This window comes from Hylaeus volcanicus, chromosome 5 (assembly GCF_026283585.1).
Source record: "Hylaeus volcanicus isolate JK05 chromosome 5, UHH_iyHylVolc1.0_haploid, whole genome shotgun sequence".
Taxonomy (NCBI): Eukaryota; Metazoa; Arthropoda; class Insecta; order Hymenoptera; family Colletidae; genus Hylaeus; species Hylaeus volcanicus.
Window position 1 is genome coordinate 17,302,933 of NC_071980.1, and position 25,005 is coordinate 17,327,937.

The 25,005-nt window shown below is 39.4% G+C and overlaps 1 protein-coding gene across 2 annotated transcripts in view; it reads left to right on the top strand.

Moving 5' to 3' along the window:
* The window catches only part of LOC128877501 (rap guanine nucleotide exchange factor 2-like), a 206,827-nt gene that overhangs the window by 40,836 nt on the left and 140,986 nt on the right, over positions 1–25,005 (top strand). The window contains exons 2-4 of one of the 2 annotated variants that reach the window (XM_054124833.1): positions 3,492–3,934; positions 12,487–12,614; positions 12,975–13,058. In XM_054124833.1, the coding sequence (XP_053980808.1) occupies positions 3,866–3,934; positions 12,487–12,614; positions 12,975–13,058 (281 nt within the window). In that variant the 5' untranslated portion in view covers positions 3,492–3,865. Of the gene's footprint in view, positions 1–3,491; positions 3,935–12,486; positions 12,615–12,974; positions 13,059–19,869; positions 20,255–25,005 lie in introns of those variants that run through there. The other variant, XM_054124837.1, reaches the window with a different exon arrangement.

Consider the following 25,005-nt stretch of genomic DNA (forward strand, 5'->3'; position numbering starts at 1 on the left):
CCCCTCGACTTCACCAGCAAAATTTTGCGGACTATTGACATCTACGCTGCGCCCAGGAATTACTGATGCGTTACTGATAAACAAACTGACAAACAGCAATTTATGGTTTAATGAAAACGATCAGAAATAATCGTTTCATTGAAGAAGACCCAAGAAACTTTTTCCTGTCGTGGAAAATCCAATATCTCTAATTGCGAAGAGAATTGTTGGTTCGTCTAAAATTGTATTCTGTTAATGTCAAGTAAAAGTGTACTCAAGGTAATCCCAATCATAACGAGGTAGCGATCGATTGTACGAAAATAGCATTACTCCGAATGACTGTTATTCGTTATTCGTTATTTCTAAAGGTATACGTCTTAGACCTTGTCCTTAAATATAAATCAGAATCTCGTAAAATACTTGATTGTGCTCTTTAGATTCTACGAAACTTGGCAGTAAGTTTTCGATGAGACGCACTAATTAGAAATTTAACATGGAATTCAAGAAAACAATTTTTCCTGGATTTCTATCGATCGTAAACTTTCTTTACTTTCGATCAAAATTTAATTAGCAACGAAATTTCAAAGTAATGACAAGTTCAATCAGGCATCGATCAAGCTTAAAAAAAAAAAAAAAAGAGTTGAGCTCACCAGCAATCCTAGGCCATTATGGTCAACGTTTGGCAACTTGTCAACTTCATCTTCGAGATCTATGTACGCGTTACTGATATCGGATCGCGGTATCCAGCGATTCGTTCCCATTCGCTCCAGATGAGAACGCCTCTGGATCGGATGGTCCGGTTTCATGGTCGGTCGATCGGGACAGGGAACATCACCGCGACCTCGACTCGCTCCTTCCAAGGTAGTTAGGTATGTGGCTCGCGTGACGTTAGATGTTCAAGGTCGGGGAATGAACCAAGAAATCGACGGGCTTCTTCCTTCGTACATTTGTTTTCATCTCGTTTCGAGCGGCGCCACCTGATCCCGATTTAAATTGCCCGCTACGCGATCGGATCGCGAAAGGTCGACGAGCCTATTTCCAGTTCGCTCGCTATCATTTCCTCGCATCTATCCGCAGGTGCAGCACGCCTTAACGAGCGACTTCCGTCGCGCTTATAATTCATCTTGCGTGTTTCGCGATTCATTCATAATTCGTAACGGTACTTTTTCTTTACGTCGCTCTCGCTGAACGACGGCTTGCGCAATCACGGGCCATTCTGCTCGAGAGAAAGCCTTTTCGGTTGCTGGCAGGTTCAGCTAGGGATCGCTGGACTTTGCGATGGAAGACTGGTATTGGGTTTGGGTAGATCAGTGAATCTGGAGATAGGATTAACAACTACCTGGAGCTCACGTGAATGGGGGGATGTAGAGTTCGGTTTTTCGAGTGGATTCACAGAACTGACCTGGAGTACTCTATTAGTCTATTCGGCTGTGCTAGGTTTGCATTAAAAATTTGAGAAACTGTATGAGTTTCTAAAGAAGTAGAAAATTTGCCGTTGGTCTTCTTAAATATTTTTAGGCCTGAACTCTAATACTCTCTGTCTACCAAGAGCAGATGATTAAACACAATCAATCTTCGTCAAATATCCTCAAACCTCGATCACATTTTTGTACTGTTTCCTTTTTGTACATATTGGAAGCTTTCTAATCATTTCTAGGTTTGAACATTACTATTCTCGACTTGTCAAGAGTAGATAATTGAACACAATCCATCATCTTGTACTACTTCTTCTTCATACATATTGGAATATTTTTAATCATTTCTAGGCCTGAACACCACGATTTTCAGCCTACTAAGAACAGATAATTAAACATGATCAATCAGTATCAAATATCCTCAAGCCTCAACTACCCCCTTGTACTATTTCATTTCCATACAAATTAGAATCTTCTCAATCAACGTTCAATCTGAACATTACTACATCATCGTATTATATCAGGACTAGTCTAACATCAGTTAATAACAAGAACAGAAGCTAAACTCAACTAGTGATGCACACGAGACGAGACGAGACGAGACGAGACGAGACGAGACGAGACGAGACGAGATTTCTACGATCTCGATCTTGATCTCGAAAAATCCCTAAACATGCATATCGATCTCGAATTTTCGACAATTTCGAATATATGTATAATCTCGAAATCGAGACGAGATCGAGATTTATCTCGTCTCGTGCGCATCACTACCCTCAACACACCGATATCGAATACTTTGCCCTTCATTCGGTCCGCTACAGTTTGAATTTAATTTCCCAACTGAATTTAAGAGATTGACTGCTCCACTGTTACTGCCACGCTTGACGTCAATCACAAGATGATCAGCAACATATTTTATTTCTCAATGAATAAGTATTCAGTTCACTAATGAATATTGTTTTTTATTCCTCCTTCACATGCTCATCATTCATTATCTACTCCTAATTTGCACCTGGTATCAGATCGTTAGGTAGGTTGCTAACTTGTAGGTGGCACGCAAGGCATTAAAGTACCGATCTAGAATTAAATCAAAACTCCGGTTGGTTTGCAGCGCTTCATTAAGACTGAGATAATTGACTTATCCTTGGATATTTGACTAACTTTGAGGCCTAACGATAGATTGCATCTGGAGTTTTATTGTTTATAGAATCTTCCAAATGAAATTGTTATATTCGATTTATCTGTTGGCACAATTTCACCCTCTCTTGATACTTTGAACGAGGTCAATGTCTCGTTTTACTGGGAAGTTCGAGATTGTGTTACTTTATGGCTCAGCTTGTAATGGATGTTAAGATGATTTTGGCGTGCTGGTAGAACGTAATCCTCTTGGATTAAAGTATCCGTGGTGCGAAGTTTGCTTGTGCATATTCTACGCGAATATGAGTTGGCTAAGTAAGACGTAAGAGGATTTGACGAACTAAAGATAGATTCCGAGTCACTACTTACTAGGAAAAGTCAGATAATGCTAGCAACTAAATACTTTTCATTATTCTGGGAAGGGCAAGCAAGAGAGCAAATATTATTGTGCTTCGAACAAGTACGGTTTATTTGAAATAAATGTTCTGACAGTTAATCGTAGACAGGCACTCTTCAGCGCATAAAATGTGACTTTATAGATATTTTTAAATGTATTCTTATAAGAACATTCAAGAAATTCTGAAAATATTTATACTCTCAGAATCAACATCTGTATTCTCCATCTATGTATTTAAAAGTAAACTACAGGCTCATACATCTGAAAATATTCATTTCCTCGAATATTTAACGCGTCATCGTTTATACTTCAGCCAATATTAGTATTGGGAAAATATTATTGCACGCTCGTTGATTGAAAGTGTACAACTTAATCCATTAGCACAAGTTAAATACAGACCAATGTACCGAATCATGTAGCTCCACATGATTTAATGAACATTAAATGGATTTGTGGATGACACGGTCGTTTCCACTACCGTGTGTCGTGATATATAAATACATTACGCGACGTCGTTTTATAGATTTTCTTCTAAGACAGTCCCCCTTTCTTTCTTTTTCCAGAACCTGTCAACTCTAGCAGACGGCTAGGAAAGTGCATTGCCATGGAAATCGGAAAACACGAGATGCAATCTCTGCCGAGACGTCTTTCCCTGGCCCGCGCGTGAACGGAAACCGCGTTTTCTCGTCGCCACGTTGAATCTTTGATAGAGCGACGACGAAAGAGGATCCCGTTCGCGAAGATGAAACATTCGGCGAAACCCGTCGACACGAGACGATCGGCGTTCTGAATGGCCGAAGGGTGCAGACGTGAACTCTGAGAAGGCCGCGTCGATCGAAAGTCGCGACCACCTGGCGGAGATGTCCAGAAAGAAGTCCTTTATCGGTATACGGGAAAAAGGAAAAAGGATCGCTGAGTAGTCTGTGGTTGGGCTACTATGACGGACTATTTGGATCCGCATTTCGTCAGGGCTCTCTGCCGCGATCCTGAACGACGGACGCTTCAAGTAAGTGCTGTTTCACGTTTGAACACTAAATAATGAATGATAGAAGAAAATAAAAAAATACTAGATCACTCTGGTGACTGGTTATTTAATTATCAGGTTGTAAGTGCGATTTATTCCTCTGCTGTTCAAAGAAAATAAAAAGATTAGATCACTCTGGCGATTGGTTATTCAATTATTAGCTTATCTCATGAGTGGTGAGTGCCATTTATTTTTCTGCTGTTCGAAGTAATGTTCGAAGCATACCTTTAAGTGAAACCATTTAGTGAAACATTTGTAAGATATACTTTTATTAAAATTTAAATTCTTTTTCTGTATCTATGAAAATATGAATTTCCTTGAATATTCACTATCTATAAACAAAATATCATAATGAACCTATGGGGTGACCTCACAAAACAATGCAACATTAGAGTCATGTCTCTCGTGTCCATAACTATACATCCTTGAAAATAGAGAGTTACATACAAATCAATTGATCAGTATGTAACTAGTTCTCTATTTCAATAATGTTCACAAAAAATTTAGCAAAAACGTTGCCAATAATTGAGCAATTTTAAAAAGAAGTCCAGAGAAGCTTGGTAGTATAGCGTTAAGAAATAATAAAATGATTTCTTTGTGTTATGGTATGTATTCATGAATTTGAAAGGGAAATATAGTTTGCCAAGAGCAAACATTTACATTTCAGACTTCCACTGAACAATTAGAATATATCGTCCTGCTATTCATTTATGTTAATTCTCCTTACTAGTACAGATATTAATTTCGTTTCACAGCACTTAATTGCAACAAAATTTGCATGGTAGACTTTAAATTATTATTCATTTACCATTCGCATATACCCGAAGACTTGCAACTTGGTTCAGAAGCTTTAACTAATAATCACATAAATTGTGGATTTCATTAAAGTCTCATGCTCAAATGCTACCATGGTTTGCTCCAAGTTCCATTCACAGCAGGTTATTGACACAAAAGCGAATTTACAGCGAAGAATGTTGCTTGAATTGACAATAAAGTACACATCTTGATGTTGTTAAGCCCGAAGCGTGTAATCCTGAATTATGCAAGTATACCCTGCAAAGTTTCTTTCAAAAATTGTTCACGTATTCACGATATGCAACTATCCTGAACGGATTGGAGTGCACTAGTTAATCTTATTTGCTCAGCGATTTTGCGAATAAAGATTGGAACAGCTGTATACTAGGGCACTGTTAGTATTATTTACGATTCTATCCGCCAGCTTTTGCCGAGTAATAAGATTTCAAAGTTACACGTGTAGCCTCTCTGTTGCCACCATAATCCGCAATTTTAAGCAAGATTAGGTACGCGAGAAGGTGCATTCGTGACTGCGTTTCGCAGTGGACGAAAGGTTAAAGGGCATCGTCAATATCCTCGAGCAGAGCTGCTTGAACTTTCGAAACGAACAACCTGCCTCTTCTTATCTTCGCATAATCATGTCAGATTCTCGCACACTCCATCGAGGAATTTCCTCCACGGGGAAATCGTCTTCGCGATTAAATTGATCGCCCTCGCGTTTTTAACAGCAATTAGGCGCAAGAGTTAAGAGGACGCGGAAACTTTGCGATTTAATAAGACAATCCCTACCGAGGGAGGCGATCCCGATCGAGGAAATCACTTTCGAAGACGGCTCCTTCGATAGTCGAACGCCTTCTGTTTAAATGTTAACGGTGAGTTACTCTGAAGAGGGTATTATCGGGTTTTAAGTCGAGGAAACTTATTTTTACCTCTGGAGTTTGAAGCTCATTCTTTGGCAAGTTGCTCGTTAATGGCTCGAATACGTCAATCTTTTAGTAGGGAACTTCGGGGAGGAACTTTTGTAGATTATACTGGGCGGGTTAAGTAAGTGTGACGAGCCACAACTTTGTTATTAGTACACTTTATAATAGTGTAATGAAAATAGTTAGGAAGCGTTGGATGAAACGTGTAGAAAGTTGAGAAGAATTATTATTTAAAAAGAATAGCGTAACTATCGAATGTGCATGCACCATTGCACTTATAAAAAAATATATAGTCTTAGAAAAATTGGTCCAGAGATACCAGAGTTATATGACTCGTCACATTTGTTTGGTTCACCTTGAATATTTTGCTGCCAGCAAGAAATTGCTACCACTTAGAAATCAGAGAAACTAGCTCAAAAGCTGATTTCGCCCTCTTCACTCACAACAAACCCACCGACTACAAGCATCGCGTGAACTTGTTATCCCTAATTGCGAATTCATAGTGTTGCTGGAGCCCTGAATGCAATTAAAATTGTCACCTTCCGTCTCGCGACACCCAGCAGCGAATTCGTCGTAATCGATAGGCCAATTAAGCTGGGGAGCTATAAATTTCCATAAAAAGCAGTCGTATTTCGCGTTCGGGAGGCTCGGGGAAAAAAGCGCAGTTTCTCTTTTCATTTCGTTATTTTCATTCTAATTTGCAATTAACGGAACCGCGGAGAGCCCGTGCCGGCATGTCAGACTAACCGAAATTCAGGGGAGAACAAAATTCGTCGCAGTTTCAACGCTGTGACGCAATGAAAGTCTCAGAAATTGTAGGAGAGTATCGATCCTGGCCGGAGCCCGGTGGCAGTTTTTAAACAAATAATGGCGTTTGTACCGACGTCCTCGATCGGGGAATATAATTGACAAGCTTTTTTTGTCCGATTCCTTTTCATTCGCGGAACGACGGAACGGGCTGCTGGGGAGTCTTTGAAATTTCACTCAGCTGAAAGCGATCGACGCGAAAATTTTCATGCGATCTGATTTCCAGCTTTTTTCTCCAGGTCTTTCTTTGACGAGGGAGACGAGAGATGAAATTAATGGAGATAAAACGCAACAGTGTGTGGGTTTGTAGTTTGTAGTTTTGGAACAGGTGATACTAGGTTTCTAGGTTTTGGAAATTTTAATTACAGATATATGTATAGAGATTATCTTTGATTTTTTGGGCGGAGTTGGCAATTTTTGGTTCTGAGAGTCGAAGGAGAGTCGAATTCTAAGTAGAAAAGTATTGGGGTGTGTTTAGTTTATTGGTAATGTTAACCGAGATACAGGAACTTTAAGAGTCGCGAAGATTTATCCAGTAAGCGTCGTGGACGATAACAGCTTGACTCTCAATATTTTATATACTATATGAATACTTTTAGAAGAACTATTTATTCACAATTTATTTGAATTTTTATTTCTCCTATATCAAACTATTATTTTTCTAAATAATCACTACCAATTGCACTCATAATAATTAGTACAACGTACATATATTTTATCATGCTTATTTACATACAATGTTTATTTTATTTTCACGTACGTATCAGACTGTTATCCTTCAACTTCAATGTCGCAATTAATGTCACGGATTAGTCGATTGAACGCATCCTGATTCACTGTCGAACGACTCACTGTTTCGAGGCACGCGTTTACCTGACAGCGAGAATGTTTTTTGCTGTTTCCAGCGCAAATTCACGAACGACGCGCGCGTTAGGTGGTTTGTCGAGAACGTGTATTTATGCCCGCATGTACGCATGCCTGCGCTGCGCTGAATTTCGAATAATATACGGGTCACTTGCCCTTTCGTTGCGTTCCTCTTAAAGTCCCTAGAAGGAGGTAATTTCAAGGATCGTTTAAATTCTACGTAATTTCAGGCGCAAGAGTACGGTACGTACGCGCACAGAATGTACTTAGTACGTGTACTTATTTCTTAAACGTACTTACTTCGTGTGCCTGGTTTTAAATGCACTTGCTCCGTTTGCTCGCCACTAAACGCACTCGTGTACTTGTGTTTACAGATACTTATTTCTTCTTTCAACAAGAATTTCTACTTGTAACAGTAATATTCTTTTCGAGGCATGTCAACGAGCCAGATTCCTGCTATTCGCGTGTACGATGCATTCCAGTTTATGTTTACTTCGTTTCTTCTTGTGTTTACTCACTTACTTTGTCGGTAAATAATTCATTAAGAAGACATAACGATATGTTGATGGCAAGAGGGTACCAGAATTGAAATATAAACGTTTAAATAGTAGATTCCTTTTAGTTAAACCTAACTACCATCATTTTATTTAGTTGGTCATGTTATAGTCTATTTTATTATCTTGAACATCAACCAATAGAAAAATTAGTTTCTTTTAAATAAAAGATTTGAACCAAATTCGAAAATAGTCGAATCATCTAGAATTTCTTAATTCAGAATGTTTCTATTGCAAACAAAGTGTCCCGGAGGATGGTGCCACGCGATGCTTCTGTGATAACTGAAATTTACATTGATCCCAACGAACCCTCTTTAAAATCCCACGAGACGCGCTCGTAAGTTCGGTTCATACGATCCATACGTGAAGGTCGTCCAGTGTTCGCTCCACTTTTCGTGCGAAAAAAGAGTAAAAGAAGCAGAAGGAGATCGAGAGGCAGCGAAGTCGAACCAGAGCCCCTTTCCTTCTCGCAAAATGCACACGTTGCGTTTCGGAGACCCAACGGCGCCGTGGAAAGCCTCGATTTCCATGCTTTTGCGATTGTGGAGTCACTCACGCTCGCATAATTTTTATTTTATGTGTCGTGTATTGTTTTACCTTAATCTCATGATTAATTTTCTCTATTTGTGGAGGAATACTGTATCTAATTAATATACCAACCTTGTACATATTATTAGACTCGGATATTTATTTACATATATTTTTAAATATAATATAATATAATACACTATCGAAGTTAAGTTACAAGTTCGCTAATTGTTAAGAAAAATCTTTTCAGAGTTGTTCTCGAGCAGGATAATTATCGGTCGAAATGTAGTAGCCTTTTGCGTAAAATCAATTCTCATTATGGAAACCGCGATACCGATTCAAGCCAGCTTGCGCTGCTGAAACGAGATGATTGCACGCGAGAATGTTCCGCTGTATTGTGCCTAACGCCGCCAATTTATGTAATCCCCCGAAATTATCGAGCAAAAAACGACGTAAAATCAGCTTCCCTAATGTAGCGTAATGGTCACGCTGACCACGGTGCCTGCTGAGATAAGGGACCCCTAAGCGGGCTTTTCCCACTATCGTCGCAACGTGCACCAGCATTTTGCTACAATCTAAGGAGAGATAAATGTTTTCCGAAAATCCTAAACTAAATTCCCTATCCCGGCTGGCTAGACAGCTCGTAATGGAAGACAGGACGAGGAAATGTGCAACAGGGACACGCGCTTTTCTTCCGAACGACCGTCGTTTCTCTCAGCTGGATTATCTCGAGAAGCTACCAGTAACAGTCGAGTGTCTGGAATCGTTCGCAAGCGATAAACATGGTATTAAATTTGTCCTGTTTTTACAACTGATGCAACGTAAAAATGAATTATACTTTTATCAGCCATTCTGAGCATGACATTCGTTAATTAAGTAAGGGTCTCTAGGGAAGAAGGGGTGTTTAAAAAAGGTGTATATGACCTTATATATGGAAGTATATGGAAGGAAGAGGTAAAAGCCAGTTCTATTTAATATTTTACAACGAGTCGAAATTTTCCAGTGTGATTGATTTGTTTCCTTACTTTAAGATCGTTTCAAATTTAAAATACAAAAATAATAACGTTCACAAGCAATAAATATAATACTAAATACGTCCTATTTTAAAATAGATATCAATTAGCCAATTGTAACCATCAGCCACACTAAACGTGGAATCGCAACGAACGAAATCACGATTGCTCAATTCATGTTTCACGCTACGAAATTAATGTCATTTGCTCGCCTAAACATTGATCTCGTTGCTACGTACATACATACGTCTGTATATTCTCCGACAGCATCGTGCTGGATCCCTAATCGAATTCACCCGTCTACCCCGATGCACGTTCAATCTGAACTCGCGAACTTCGCGGCGCCATTCCGTCTGGATTGTTTGCGAACGCCGACCGCAATTAACATTAACAGCGGACCGGGAGCATCGATCTAACCCCTGGATCATTTGAACGCAATGGAATTGGGGTGCGCGGTACTCGGTTCGGTTTCAAAGCTGTTCGAGTACCCATCGTTCCCACTCGAGCGGTTAAACGCCAAGTCGCGACAAGTGCGAGTTTATGCCCAATAATGTGTGTTTAGATTACATTTTCATCGAACGAGATGTCGTGAATTTTTGTGGGTAGTTCAATATGTGGGTTAATCAGGCCTTTGGCGAGAATTTGGACGATTGAAAATAACGGAGGGTTAAAATAGGTTGAAATACTTTTGATTTCTTATATTTTTGCGAGGGTTAGTATTGGGAAGCTTAGTGGTATTTGATAAAATAACTGTGTAGTACTGTGTAGTATCCAAATTAATATTTGAACAACGAAAAATGATAGAAATTGTACAAATATAATTCTTGCAAAATTCATATACTTTGACGAGTGTACAATATTTGAAGACTTGTATGAATCCATTGCATTGAAAAATATCAATTTTCTCTCTACTCTTTTTCATTTCTTTTTTCTTTGTTTTGATAAAATAACAATAGCCTGTGCATTATTGAAGAGGATCAAAGACCATGTTGGTCGAAACGATTGAAACGAATCAAACATTGCATGCTCGTCTGTCAATATTTTAAATAAACAGAATGTAGGTCGCAACCAGTTCGTTCAATATCCATAAACCATACGAATACTTTTACATGAAATTTTTCGACCACCCTCTGACCTCTTTCGAGTCGATTAATACTCTAACAGTAACATATTTTCTTTATAAATTTCTCAGTTCTTCTTCAAATATAAAATAAATTTCTTAAAGTGCCTGCATCGTGTTCGTCCCAATAAATTAACACAAATAACGCTTCCACCTAACGATTTTTCACCAACAACCGTAAACATGTCCCCCGGAAATCCATATGCCAGTTAACCCCGTTGCTCAGACTGCTCGATTAACGCGAGCTCGCTGTTGTTTTCCGCGCACGGTAATCCGATAATTTCGCTCGTAGGACACGCAGTCTTTGCCCGTCAATTCCGATAACGGTCCCCGTAATCGCGTAACATCGATAATCACGAAGGTCGACGTAGCATTATCATATACGTCACGCGCGGGAGGTTTAATCATCGCGACGACGACGTTACTAATTCAACCGTTGTCTGCCCCGCCAAACTTGGAGTCGCGTTGATGAAAGTTCCCTCGCTTGCTATGGTAGCCGATCAACGAGGTCTGGGCTCGTCTAGTCGCTGATCGAGCGTGGAAATTGAATCCTTACCTCGCTCGATCGCTTGCATCATCGATCCACCTCGGCTTGTCTCGCTCGTTCAAACACCAAACAAGGGTTTAAATGCGTTTGTCGCGAGTGTTTCGTCTCCGATAGCACAGGTACCGAACAGCGGGCAGCTGGCGTTAATTATTCGTACGCTTCCAACGTGTTTCGAGAACAATGCTTGACCAACGACGATTCGCTGTTGCTCTCGATGCAGCTTCGAAGAGGAAGTTATGAACTTTTTCAGGCGGATTTAATTATGAGGCTTTTGCGCGATATGGAAATGCTTGTTCGTTGCGAATCAAATTAAAGGGATGAATATATTGTTATTTTTTTTCCTGGATCATCGTGTTGAGTATTGGCAGAGTTAGGAATCAATATTCTTTTTACTGAAGAAGTATCAAGCACATCGGTTGAGAATAAGGGAAAAAGGTGAACATAAGGAGAAATGACTTCTTAGTGAATATACAGTAATTGAAATTGAAAGAAATTACTCTGAATTACAAGAAAGGAGGTTCGATGGCAAATGTAGATTAATTGAGGATGAAGGAAAGTTCTCGTTTAATTTGATTGAGGATCAATGAAGTAAAATATTTGTGGTTATTTTTTAAAGAAAGAATTACGAGTCATTTGCTGATTTTTAATGAACATAATATATACAATTTGCTGATTGTTCATTGTTCAAAGCTGTTCGAGTGAGTGTGTCGAAAGAAAAGAACTGTTCCATTGAATTTGCTTAGTTGCGTAAGTGACGTTACCGGTTTCATTCATCGCATTGGATAACGATAGTACGACGATCATAGTGTAAGATAACATGGCAACATTAGGGTCGTGTTAGAGTCAATTGGGTTGGCGCGCGCTCCTCGTTCGAGTTCGTAAATTGCCTCATTGACTTTCATATGCCAATAGCGAGCACTGGGTATAAATAATACATTTTTCATTTATTAATTTCTGTTTTACCCGTTTACAAACAGAATTATAGTAAGGAAAAAAACAAAGTAGATACTACAACAGTAGATAGAATTAATAAGGAAGTTGATCTGTGAGCTATAAATAAACGAGAATCCTGACTTAAATTTGCAGCGTTTGAAGATAAGCCCGCTGGCTGAGAAGTATTCGACTAAATATAAATGCAAGCCGCGAATATGTCCAGAGCTATCTTCGTTGTTTTTCAAATGTATTTCGAGAGTTGTAAAACGTTTAGGCAAGAAAATGTCGCTTGTAACTTTGCATAGAGGAACAAGAAAATATTATGTTTAAAGAGAGTGTACGTTTGCAGAAACTAAAATATAAATGTCGAAATCTTATTAGGCAGATCACTTGTTTTTAATTGTATCTTTAATATGGCAAGACTAACAAACGTTTTATTTTCTGTTTCAGGATCTGCAGATCATATATTATGGTCTGCTAGGTCTAGAAGCATTACGTCCGTGCAGAGATTCTATTCTTCGTGGGCTTTGCAAGATCGTACGATACGAAAGGCACCATGCGAACCACGTTCTTTATTAGTAAGTAATACATTTGTAATTAATCACGTTCGTATTTTATAAAACTATTTTCTAAGGAATTAATTCACCTAATAAACCTATGAATAGTTTTCTCCTACGCCTATGGTAGGAGGTCTAATTAAAATCCTAGCAGGAAATTCCCTTATCGACCTTTTTGACTGCTTTTTTATCCACGTTACCTTATCGACCCGTTTCTTTCTTACCTTCTACAGAAACCTGCAAAAATGCAGTAATCGTCCGTAGATATTGCAGATTTTGTTATCATTCTGTTATCACTTATCATGATTTCAGAATGTAATTAATGTAATATATTTATATTTAAATAAATGAATTGAATTAATGTTATTTAAAATATTTTAGTACCGGTGAATTGGCCACGAGCTGGTACATACTGCTCTCCGGTTCTGTGTTCATCGATGGTTCCATGTTCCTGCCCTGTTCCAGGTAAGATTTCTACAATTTGTAATATGTTAAACAAAATATGATCGTCTACTGTAAGTTTTGTTACCTACAAAACAGATTCCTTCATTATCATTAAGTTCATATTCCCATCAGAACTCGACTAGTAGTGAGATCTAGCGTTGAGAAACTAGAACTATTTGGCTACACACTTGGGTGTCTTCCCACCGAGGGCGCTGATCATAAGTTTAAAAATTAAAGGGCGCACCAAGCCCCTTTGAAGAATAAATTGTTTTTAAATAGAATATCAATCCAAGCATTAAATTAATATCACACACGAGATGTAACTTAGAGCCATAAATAAAAATCCATTTATTAGAGTCGATAGAAGACGACACTTTGGTCACCAATATATTATGCTTAATGATTTAACATTTATAATTAATAAATAAATAGTATTATCAATTTTATCTTTGTCACCATTCCGCTACAGGTTGGTCCCATTAGTGCAGCTCGTTCTGTTTGTTGCAATTAGGTCTGGCTTACGTTCTGACACGTGTATATTTCACGTGGCACCTCTCCAACAACGTTGTTTGTTCGTTTTACTTCTCGCATTCAATATTATACTGATTTCGCTTTAGACGAAGAAGCTGCTGCGATAGAAATCGATCGTATTACGTATACGTAGAGAGAGAGAGAGAGCGAGTTTGCACGTGTACTAGGTATACGGAAAAGTCATGCGTCATACTTCCATGCTTGTACTACACATTATTGACATTTTTATTCGTTAATAATATAATAAATATGAGACATCAAATATTTTACTGGAAGGATAGATGAATTTAATATTAATGGCTATTGTATAGCGACTCGAATTTATCTTGAAATGAGTGTATTTTTCGTGGACATCGTTCAAATTGATTTCAATTTCACGGTCACTGTGTATATTACGTGCTCACCGATCTCGCTCATAAATCGTCCTGTGCCAGGGTTACGGTCGCAGTTTTCTCTCTTTGTGTCCCTCGAACCACGGAAATTCTCATTAATCGTGTAACCTCGTTCCATCAACGTGTACGCGCGTCGAGACATTCTAACTAAGGATGTATTAGATAATCTACTTTTAATGAAATTCAATCGCTCTAAAAAGGAAAAGTAAATTTTCACTCCTTCAATTTAATGGTTTCGTTCTCTCTTTTCTCACTGCTCCGAACACTTGCTGCCATGATCATTCGTTACTTTGGTCACGCGCAATTAGACGTAGAAAAAAGTGTATAGCTATTACCCTGGAAGTCAAATACCAAGGATCTATCAATCCTATTTAGCGAAACAAAATTACTATCATATTATACAGTACTGACTAGTTAACAATAATAATTCCTCCAAAAATATGGAAGTACAATAATTACCAAAATATTTACCATTAACAATTAAATGGTAATGATACTAAAATTTTTTTAATGTACAGATATTATACTTCAAAGAAAAAGTTATAAAATATATTAGGGAAATTCTAATCCTAAATGAGGATTTCATAAAATAGTGAAGCTTGAGAAACACTGGCCTATACAAAACATTCGCGGAACCCACGTGCAGTGTGTACATTTACACTTCACGGATTCTAGGCTCCCACAGTGTAAATATAAAAATTTTGCTGACGAACCTTCGGGCGTGGCTCTGTTTCACGTATTTCCCTCTTTCCCGTTGTTTCTTGAAGCCTCTCTTTCTCCATGCAATACCTGTCTGGCTACGTCTTTCTTCGTTCAATCCACCTCTACCTTGTTGCACCATTTTCCCTTGTTGCAATACCTCTGCCATTACGCATTTTTTATATCACTTTACTCTCCTCCTTTCGCAGAGAAGTAACATATGAGTAAGCAACATGTGGGTTAGAAGAAAGATCATAAAATTATAATAATGTCATTTTTGTATATATTGCCTGTTCCATTACAATATTGTACTGTATTTACTCTTTTCGTTTTTATTGCAGACGTTGTTTACGATAAAAATGCGTGATAAGGAAGCGGATAAAGTAGATATGGATACACGATAAGAAAGATAATTTAGTGATTTAGTAGCAACATTTATTTGGTCAAACTACTGCAGAGATAGGTTTCCATTCGTTAATATAAAATGTACACAACAATTTTAATTCGCTTTAGAAATTAAAATGTTCATTAGCTAAAATTAGAATTCTAATCTCTAGCCCCGTAATCATAATTCTCGTCGAGATAAAGATTCCTACTCATCCACGCTTTCACGTTCTTTTAAATTCATTTACTCGTTCCAGGCGCGAGAAAGAAGTCACGTGCCGTCTCGCTCCCGCCGCTGTTTGTTTTTACGCTCATTCGCGTACTCGCTCCATCTTACGCTCATTCATGCCTTCCCTTTCTCATACGCTGGGTTTGCACTGCTTGCACTCCGTTTCTTTCATTGCATCGCTGTCCTTATCTATTTCAACGTAAATTGTTGCTGTCCCGCTCTACGGAACCTTACCCCCTCCACGCGCCTTTCTACTCGTAATCGTGCCGATTATTCACGACCATGGCCGAGCGAGATTCGGCTCGACGACGAAGGGGAAACCCTCTGGAGAAAGAAGGAAGAAGGACGGATACACTAGTTGATCGAACGGAGACAGGTTCTCTGGAGCGACGAAGATGGCGATAGAGAGTAACGTAGAACGTGATAGAATGAGACGGGTCACGTGAGAGAGATAGAGCTCGATTGCAGGGGCGGAGATGGGCTGGATTGTTTATGGTCCTGACAAATTTATTTTTGGCAATGGTAATGGGGTGCGTTTTGATTATGGTAGATTTTTGGAAGTCGAATGTTCTACATTTTGGCGGGAATTAGGAAGTATGTTTGCTTTTATGTTCTTTTTCATATTTTCTAGAATCTGTTTGTAATAAATTCTAAAATTAAAATTGTAATGTTGGTGGTACCAATCAAAGAATCATAATAGCATCCGTAGTGGTTCCAGTTCTTTAATTTTGAATACTTCTATATAGTTATAGTTCCATAGAATTATAGTAACACTTATATCGAGGACAGAGATGAGCAAAACCCTGGGCTTCGAATAAATCTAAAGTTTGCCGATATGTTGGTCTCGTTTCCTCTTTTGAACATTTTCCAAAAAAGGAAACGAGACAAACACATCGGCAAACTTCAAATTTATTCGAAGCCTAGAGTTTCACCCATCTCTGATCGAGGAAGATAGCTTTTAACGTTTTCATTTGGGATAAATTTTGATAATTTCGATAATTCCCATTAAAAATAAATTAAATACATGTTTAAAATACAAATAAACATATGCAATACTCCGCAAAGAAATTTCTTATGGATTTAAAAAGAAAATTCAAAGGTACACTTCGAAAATTGACGCTTTAGACTAGAATACCCTTTGAAAAACCAGAATTCTCTGGCTCTTTTTGGAGAACCCTTCACAAAACAGCACCCTGTCGCCCTCCAGGGTTTCGATACGACCCTGCGGAGCGCGGCAATCGAGAAAGAAGGGGGGCCTCACCTACCGCGCGCGAGACTCCAGTCTTCTCGAGTATATCGTGGCGGTTGGCGAGTGTTGCGATTAATACTCGGCTGCACCCGCGGAATCGCATTCCAATCCACGGGCGATTCTCTCTCTCCCCCTGGTTCGCGGTTTCCTGCGATCGAAAAAAAAAAAGTAGTGTCGCTTGGTTAAAAAGGGGCGATGCAGCGTGCGCGTAAACGCCACCAGTTCCGTATTCAAGGCGACGCGAGTGCCCTAGGTTAACGGGGTGGAATTGAACGCATAGAACGACGAGGCTCAGCGTGTGTCACGGTGTGTCTCGGTGGTCAACCGTGCACGCGTCCACCAACCCCCGTTTCCCCTCTCGATTCTCCTCCCCCTGGTACGGCGTATGTATGTGTCATTCGATGCAGCGTGTCTTAACGATCGATTTTCGGGATAAGAAAGAAAAGAACGTGTCCTTTCCGGCACTGCACGTGCGCACCACCCACCCCGCCCCTCGGGCGGTTGTTTCCCGTTTCGCACCACTCGAGAACCGCGAGTGACACTACGGGGGCGAACGCGTACCCTTGGACCTCGGCTGGTGCGGTTTCTTTGCACCTAGTGACGTCACTTCACCACCTCCGGCCGGCGAATTGTCACTCGAAACGCTGTTGCGTAAAGGGCCACGTCTCGCCGACGTCGAGGAGGCCCGCGAGCACACCGGAGGTCGATGGATCCGCTCTCTCGAGGATAGAAACGCGACGAGGGATCGAGGAAAAGTTGAATTTTTCGGGGCTGATAGTTGCTGGAGAACAGAAGTCGAGCTCGACAATCGATGGCTGAGGATTAGTGGATGCTCGATAGAGCTTGTGGGGGAAGGGTGTGGAGCTGGAAGCTTTGGACAAATTTTTGAGAGAATGATCATTGGTTTGTGATGAATTGGAACGGGTGATCTTTAGTTGAAGTGATAATAGTTGGAAGGTTGAGGTTTTAAGTAGTTTCGTCGTGACATGAGCGATCTGTAGTTTGATGACCAAAGTTCTGATACATCCTTGGAGCTTGAGCAACTTTTTGAGGAAGGTCAGGAATATTGACATTGAACGCCAAGTTGGTACCAGTGTATATATGTATTCCCTCTGAAGAGTTATTTAACGTGTCCTCGATACTCTGGGGATCACAGTTCTGATAAGTCCTTGGAGTAAACCTTGAATAAGTTCTAGAGGAAGTGACATTGAGATTTAACGATACATTAATCTACCAGTGGTCTTCGAGGTAAAGTTCAAGTTTTTAATCAACTTTTCGAGTACCCCTTCGCTGACTTTCTAAAACGTTAACATTGACGTTCAACGAAACACCAATTTCCGGGTAGTGACTGCCAGTCAAAGTAGTAATGCACAAGTGAGATATTCTTACTAATATTTAACGTTTCCTCTGATAAATATTTAGGCTGCGTTTGACAATCTCTTTGAGCTACAACATTGACACCAAACGAAACGCTTAGTTTGGTATCAGTGATCTTTACTTGAAGTAATAATCTACAAGTGACAGTGATACGATCGATTCTTGGTGAACTTTTCGAGGGACATTGAAATTCATCGAAACATCAAGTTGACACCAGTGATCCCAGTGTTATTTAACATTTTATCGATCCTCTGCTGATCAGAGTCTTAATAAATGACATTGACATTCAACGAAGCACCAAGTTGGTCTCGGCGATCTTTACCTGTAATAACAATCTACGAATAAGGCATTACTTAATATTCCCATCGACGTTCTGTGGATGAAGCTTGTAGTATAGCTTTGAAGTATACTTGACAATCTTTTGAGGAAGATCATCTCTGACATTCAACGAAGTACCAGCTATCTCTACTTGGAATATTTAATCTACGAGTGAGGTACTATTTGATCGATTCTTTAAAGTTCAAACTTCTAACAAACGCTTGATGAAGTATATCTTCGCTGACTGTGGGGGAATAGTGATATTGACATCCATCGAAGCATTGAATGGTCCCAGTTATCTTTACTCGAAGCAAACCATTTTCAACTAGGTTACTGTAAAGTTCAAACTTATAACAAATTCTTAAAGTATTAGCTAAGTTTGTGGAATATCCATATTCAACGGACAGGATAAACAATCTACAGCTGATTTTTCCTTGGAAATCAGTCTTCTATCGAGTGATAGAACTTTCCTAAATTTTTAAGTTAGATCAACAATATTCACACGTACCCAACCTCCCTTCTGAAAAATACTTTCTCACCTTAACGCTTCCAATAACACCCTAAACGCACATCTTGCGACCATTTCTGGGAACAGTATCGTGACACAACGAAGTATCAATTAGCGACAATAGTGAAGTTCCTTACTGTCGCCCACTGAACATCATCTACCAACATTCTGCCAAATTCTCGAAGAACTATTGACCGAATCGACCAGTTTCATCGACCAAAGGCTGTGCTAAAATCATCGGTCATCGGAGCCTCCTGGCTACTCGCGCTACTTAACGAGAGTACCGTCGCTGATTGGTTTCCAATCCAGGGTACACGGAGGCGCCTCCTGGGTCTGTGTTTACGAGAGCACACGATCGAATACACGGCAAACCGTAGGCACTGCCTTGCCTACGCTCCACGATAATTGCCGTTCGCTTTCACCTAAGAAGCGAGCCTGGTCTCGGAGGGAGTCCTATAATAAATCTAATAATCGAGCTAACGGTTCGTGGTCGTAGAGAGCACGTCGGAGAGACGCAGTCGTTGCATCGCTGGAGTCTGTCGTCTGACAGGCCTGAAGTCTGGGAATCGTAGATTCCACAGAAATCAGTTGGGAGCTTCCGTTGGAAGGAGCTGAGAATACATTTGTTCAGAATTGACAGAGAGAGCTTAATTTGATTTACCCAAGTCTGAAACTAGAAATCAGTAGAGAAACCTGGGAGTTAGTTGAAAGGACCTGTCGGGAGCCTTCAAGCACCTGGAGTTGGAACTGAAGCTGAGTTCTACGAGCTTCTGAGTTGAAACCTTTTGTTGGAGGGCGCTGAGAATTGACAGAGCTTGATTTACTCTAAAGCTGAAAATCAGTACAAAAAGGACTTGTCGGAAGCCTTCAGGCACCTGCAGCTGAAGCTGAGGATGACCTTCGATACCAAGGACATGTACTCGCCCAGGTTTGACACAACCTAATCTGATAAATGTGACCGCATACTGATGAGCTTTGGAAACTTAATATTCGATTCAAAACCCTCGTCAGAAGCCTTTGGGGCATCCTGAAGAAATTTCAGTGACGCTCGTCTGCAGTTGACTCGATCGAGTAACCTCGGGATCCTGAAGTTTGGAATCAGGAGGAAAGATCGCAGAATTCTAGAGGAAATCGGACGGTGAAAGTGGCGCGGGAATGTTTGAAAGTATCTCTGCGAATCGTGAACGTTGAAGGAAGCTCAGGCTCATACTAGAGCCCAGTGTTTTCCGTTTGCGTGCTGTTCGGAGCCAGAACATTGGACGCTGTCTCGCGAGGAGTATTCGAGATCGTCGTTGAGTTGTTTGAAGGTGTTTGACGACTTGGGGACAAAAAGTAAACGAGAGAGTCTATTGCGATGTCGTCGCAGTGAGGATCGTCCTTTCAGGCGGCGCTTTCACGTGATTTCTTCGTCTTTCGTTGGACGAATTTAAGGACAAGGAACAGCGAGGAAAAAGCCGGCAAACTGGATGCTCCAGACGGTGCCTCGCCTTCCGCGCCTCCGCCTGACATTACTGTCACCCAGGATGACCGGTGAGCTGACTTTCATTTAACTTTAATCGTGATCTGTATCTCGGGACGACGCTCGATGACGCTGAGGCATCGTTGGGTCCCTGCAGAGATTTTTTATGGACGGGTTTCACGAGTCTGGACAATCAGAACGTATTTCTAAACAAAATAAGAAATATTTCTATTCCTGATATTTCATCTTCCAGGTGCTACATTCTTTTATTAATTATTTAAAGTAACCAGGAGGTATTATATCTTCTGTTATATTTATGATATTTGTTGAGTTACTTAGAAACAAGTTCTTATTATTATTTTGAGCTTTTATTAGATCGCTCAGACAGTGAAAGTTTGAGAGCAGACTGTGTAGAGTAAATTAGACTAATACAATGCTCGATTTCTGTCTCGTTAGCGTCGCAAGTATCTCCGCGTTAAATTGACTTCTCACACAATTACTGTTAGCATCCAATGTGAGTTCAGATCTGATTGTGATCTTGACGTGACACATCTATTTAAAAGTCTGGATACTTAAAACAAAAGAGGACTGAACCCAACTGTGTCAAACCTCTATAAGACAAATCTAAAAATAAGGACTCTGTCACGAATTGGAATAAAATATAGACTAGAATTTAAACTTAATAACCAGTCCTAGATATTTCTACGTCATCCTACATTTTACAGAGAAAAGATTTCAGACACCTGTCACTGCTGATAACTGTTTAATTTTAGCTAAAGGCAGCTTCCTGAATAATGAATGGAAACTCCGGTTCGTTGGCTGGAAATATACATTACTTGAACGGGGAAATTGAGGAGGAATTTTTCCAGCGAGCGAGTAGATGCTCATCCTGGTAGCTATCGATGGTATTATCGACGTGTCAGGGGTGTTTCGGTCGCGACGCGTTCGAAACGTCCGAAATAATTATAGAAATGTTAAAGGGCAAAATTGCGAACGCTTGTTACCCCGAAAATGTCAGAACTGATCGGTGCGGTAAGTCGACTTCGCGTTAATTTTATCGATGGCGATATTTTTAACTCGTGGGTAGGAGTTTCCCGATGAACAAGACACACCGTGTATAAACGTACTCGTCTTTATTTCGTACGTCCCGGTAATCTCATCTCTTCTTTCTTGTTTTTTTAAATAGCATTGTTACGTTTTATTTTTGGGGGAGCGAGGTGTGGGTCGATACATCCTACTTCGTTGCCTCCACTATAAATATAAATTATCGCTTTAGCAAGGAAATGCATAGGCGTATATAATTTGCACTCGAAGTGAAATCGGATTGCCAAATATAGTGAGTACGTCGGTGAGTGGCGAATTGTTAAAGTGAAGCGTGATAATCGTGTCAAGTGTGGGTTTTGAATTTTCAATTAAAAAGAAGCAACGGTGTACGGAAATTGATCGGAGTAAAGAGGAGATCTGATTAAAGAAAATATATTTTATCGTTCTAGTAATCCTCGATGCATATTCTAGTCATTTTTTTAATACTTAAAACAAATGTTATAATAGGTACATTCCACTCAAACTATTTCATCATGTATTTCTCTTAAATTAAAAAATATTGAAACGCTATTTGAGACCCGAACGATAAAATTGACGGAATTTGGAGTATTTTTACTCCAATCTAAAAAGTCGATATTTCTTTGATTGAAATTGTAGTTGAATACCTGGGCTTGCATGTAGGCTTCGGATACGATGAAGGTTCACAGAATAGCCGTGACTCTGCCTGCATGAAATCGAAGTCAATTGACCTCCAGCACGCTTTTGCGGAATTATTGATTCCCGTGGTTTTCGGGGAGCATTGTTGTTCCGCGGCTGTCACGGGTGCGTGCACGTGCACGGAACTGTCAATACTGCGCGTCACGTTTCAATCCTTGATTGGTAAACATGCAGAGTAGATCGCATTACGGTTCAAGTCTCGAGATTCCCTGGAAACCAAGTCCAATGTCATGTTTCCCACTACGAAATCGAGATGGAAGTGGTTCTGTAGCTCGTAGTAGCAATTAGAGACTTTTGGATCGTTTTTTTCTTCGAACCTCTTAACCTTTTCATTGTTGAACTAATCAGAAATTCCGAAAAATATAGTTAGAGATATAGTAACATAAATACAAATCGAATTGTATTTATAAACATGTCGAAAAATTATTAGGGTGTAAGAGTTCTTTTCTGAAATTTATAGATTGAGTATAAACAAAATATACAAGAATTAAAAGGTTAATTTTATTTAGAGATGAGTTTTGTATATTTACGATTTTTCTTAGTTTAACATAAAGCGTGCTAAATAGGTTTGGTGTCGTGTTTAGTGCATCATGTAAATATTGTGTGTTCAGTATTTCTTCGTATTATTACGTAATTTTCATTCTCCTGCGCTGGTACTTCGATGTAACCGTTTGCGAAGGAAACGTTTATATAAAGGATTCACGTAATTCTCGATGAAGAAAAGAGCCCAGCTGATTGTTCAACCTATTACAGAGCAACACGAGTCATCGATCGAGCAGTCTAATATTTTACCTTACCTTTCTAAAAGTATTTGTTAAAATACAAGAAATTAATTCAGATATAATATTGAGGTACATGGGTTTCTGAACTATTCGAACGTAGGAAAAATAAATTCCTAGCTTTTTCTAAGACCAGTTATTAATTGTTTGAGTAATTTTATATTAATTTTGAGTAGTACATTGAAACAATTCATTTTATACTAACAAGTAGTTAGTATAAAAGTATTCGAATTCCATCGTCTGTAAGAAAATGTCCGCGCATTCGCGAGGCAAAAACGGAGGGTTTTAATCGCATTTCGGAAATATTGCGATCGCTAATCGATTTAGAAAGGAGAAATTCCGGAACGACGTTTTCTCAAATTGCACGAAGGGATTCGAAGGAGTGGAACCAATTCTATTTTCATTATTTCCACGTGGCGTACTCAATTTCCTATTTCGATAAAGGGTGCCGCGCACCCTACCCGAGGGTTCCTGTCAGTTTTTTTATAATTAAATTTCTAGGGGGAAGAGCTGGTTCATCGAGGATACCCTCGTGCTTCAGCATCAGAATCCACGACGCTTTTGACTGTATTTTAATGCCATCAATCTATCGACCATTCCTTTGATAGCGTTTATAGAATAACTTATCGATTTCCTATTGGCAGACGAAGCACGGCGCGTTTCACTTTATAGCAATGTTTCTCTGACGACTTGAAAAAAGGAAGAGGTGAACTTGTCGTTAGTTATGTGAATACACGCTCCTTTTATTTCTTATAGGGGATACAAATTAATTTAGCGTAGAAAACGATTAATAAAAAGATTTCTTTTGTGCAGGAACACTTTCATTCTTGAGTTATACTGGGCATTATCACGGTGATCCTGCTACGTGTCTTATGAATTTTAATTAACTTTAATGTAGGAATATTTATTCAACGATCATTTTATTTATTATATTTAATAGCTACACGTGGAAATTGTTTTTAATGCGTCTTTAGGACAAATGAATTTACTAATTATTTACATCGACAGAGATAATATAAATTTCACTTGACACGCAAACTCAAGGAATGCATGACTAGTAAAGTTTGATTTCTCTGTAGTTTGAATAATTGCACGCTCTATACATTGGAGAGCCGAAGAGAATGGCTCCGGATTTAACTCTGATTTACGATCAGAATTATTTATAAAGAGTATTTTGCTATTATTCGAGATTTCATGTCGCATAAACCTGTGATTGATAATGGCATTGTTATCATGGAAAGGCGATTTATGGGCGAAAGGAGGAATTTTCTCTCGCATTGCGAACATCAGTCACGGATATTTTTTATAGCTTCGCGTAGTAGTATATTTGACAAACATCGTTATCCGTTACCGAGATCGTAAATATATCTCCGACGGTATGATCTGTGGGTTTCGTTATCAATTTATTGCTAATGTTAAATTTCATTCCAATATGCACGCATTTCAGATTATATCAGTAAAAGCTTTATGTGCATGTCTTGCACTTGCATAAAGTACAATAGAAACACCATTTTAAATGCTCTTAGTGTCTTTCAAAATCAAATTGACTCCTCAGTAATCATATTCTTTTTTCTTACTTTTGCTTTTATATTAAAATTACTTACGGTCATGATACATTTTAGAATTAAATCACACACCGTATCAAAGTGGAGTAGCATATTTGTATCTTAACATCGAAACAGAATTCTATTTAATAAAAAAAAATATAAAAATTCGCGTCACCTCTGGTGTGTGCACAATTCGCCACCAGCATTTATGTTTCCACTCATTTTTAACCGACTTCTCAACAAACAGTTAATAATAACCAGAGGAAACCAAAGAAATCGCCTTACCGAAGAAAGGCAAAGCTGGCAAAGCTGACAGAGAATCGCGATTAGAAAAAAAGTCAGTGACCGAGAAGTCAGCTGAATCGCGTCGCACCTAAGGCGATTATATCGGGCGGGGTTCGATGTCAAAGAAAATTCTGTTTGCTGCAAATAGTGCAACGTCGATTCTCCTCCGGTGTCTAAGCAATAATGCGCCGAGCATTTTAATTTAGTTAGAGATCGATAGAGTGTGGAGCGAGCACGTGCTGACGGCACACAAGGTATTCTCGATAACCCTCCTTCGCATTTACGCGGCAGTACGTATCCACGTACCCTCTTATACAGGGTGATCAACAACGCCTGGTACTATTATTAGAGAATCCAGCGAACCCTATCGTTTTATCAGCATAAGGCCGAAGATCACAATCTAAATTGGCGACTGCGAACTTCGTGCCGCGTCGCGACACCTACTGATTA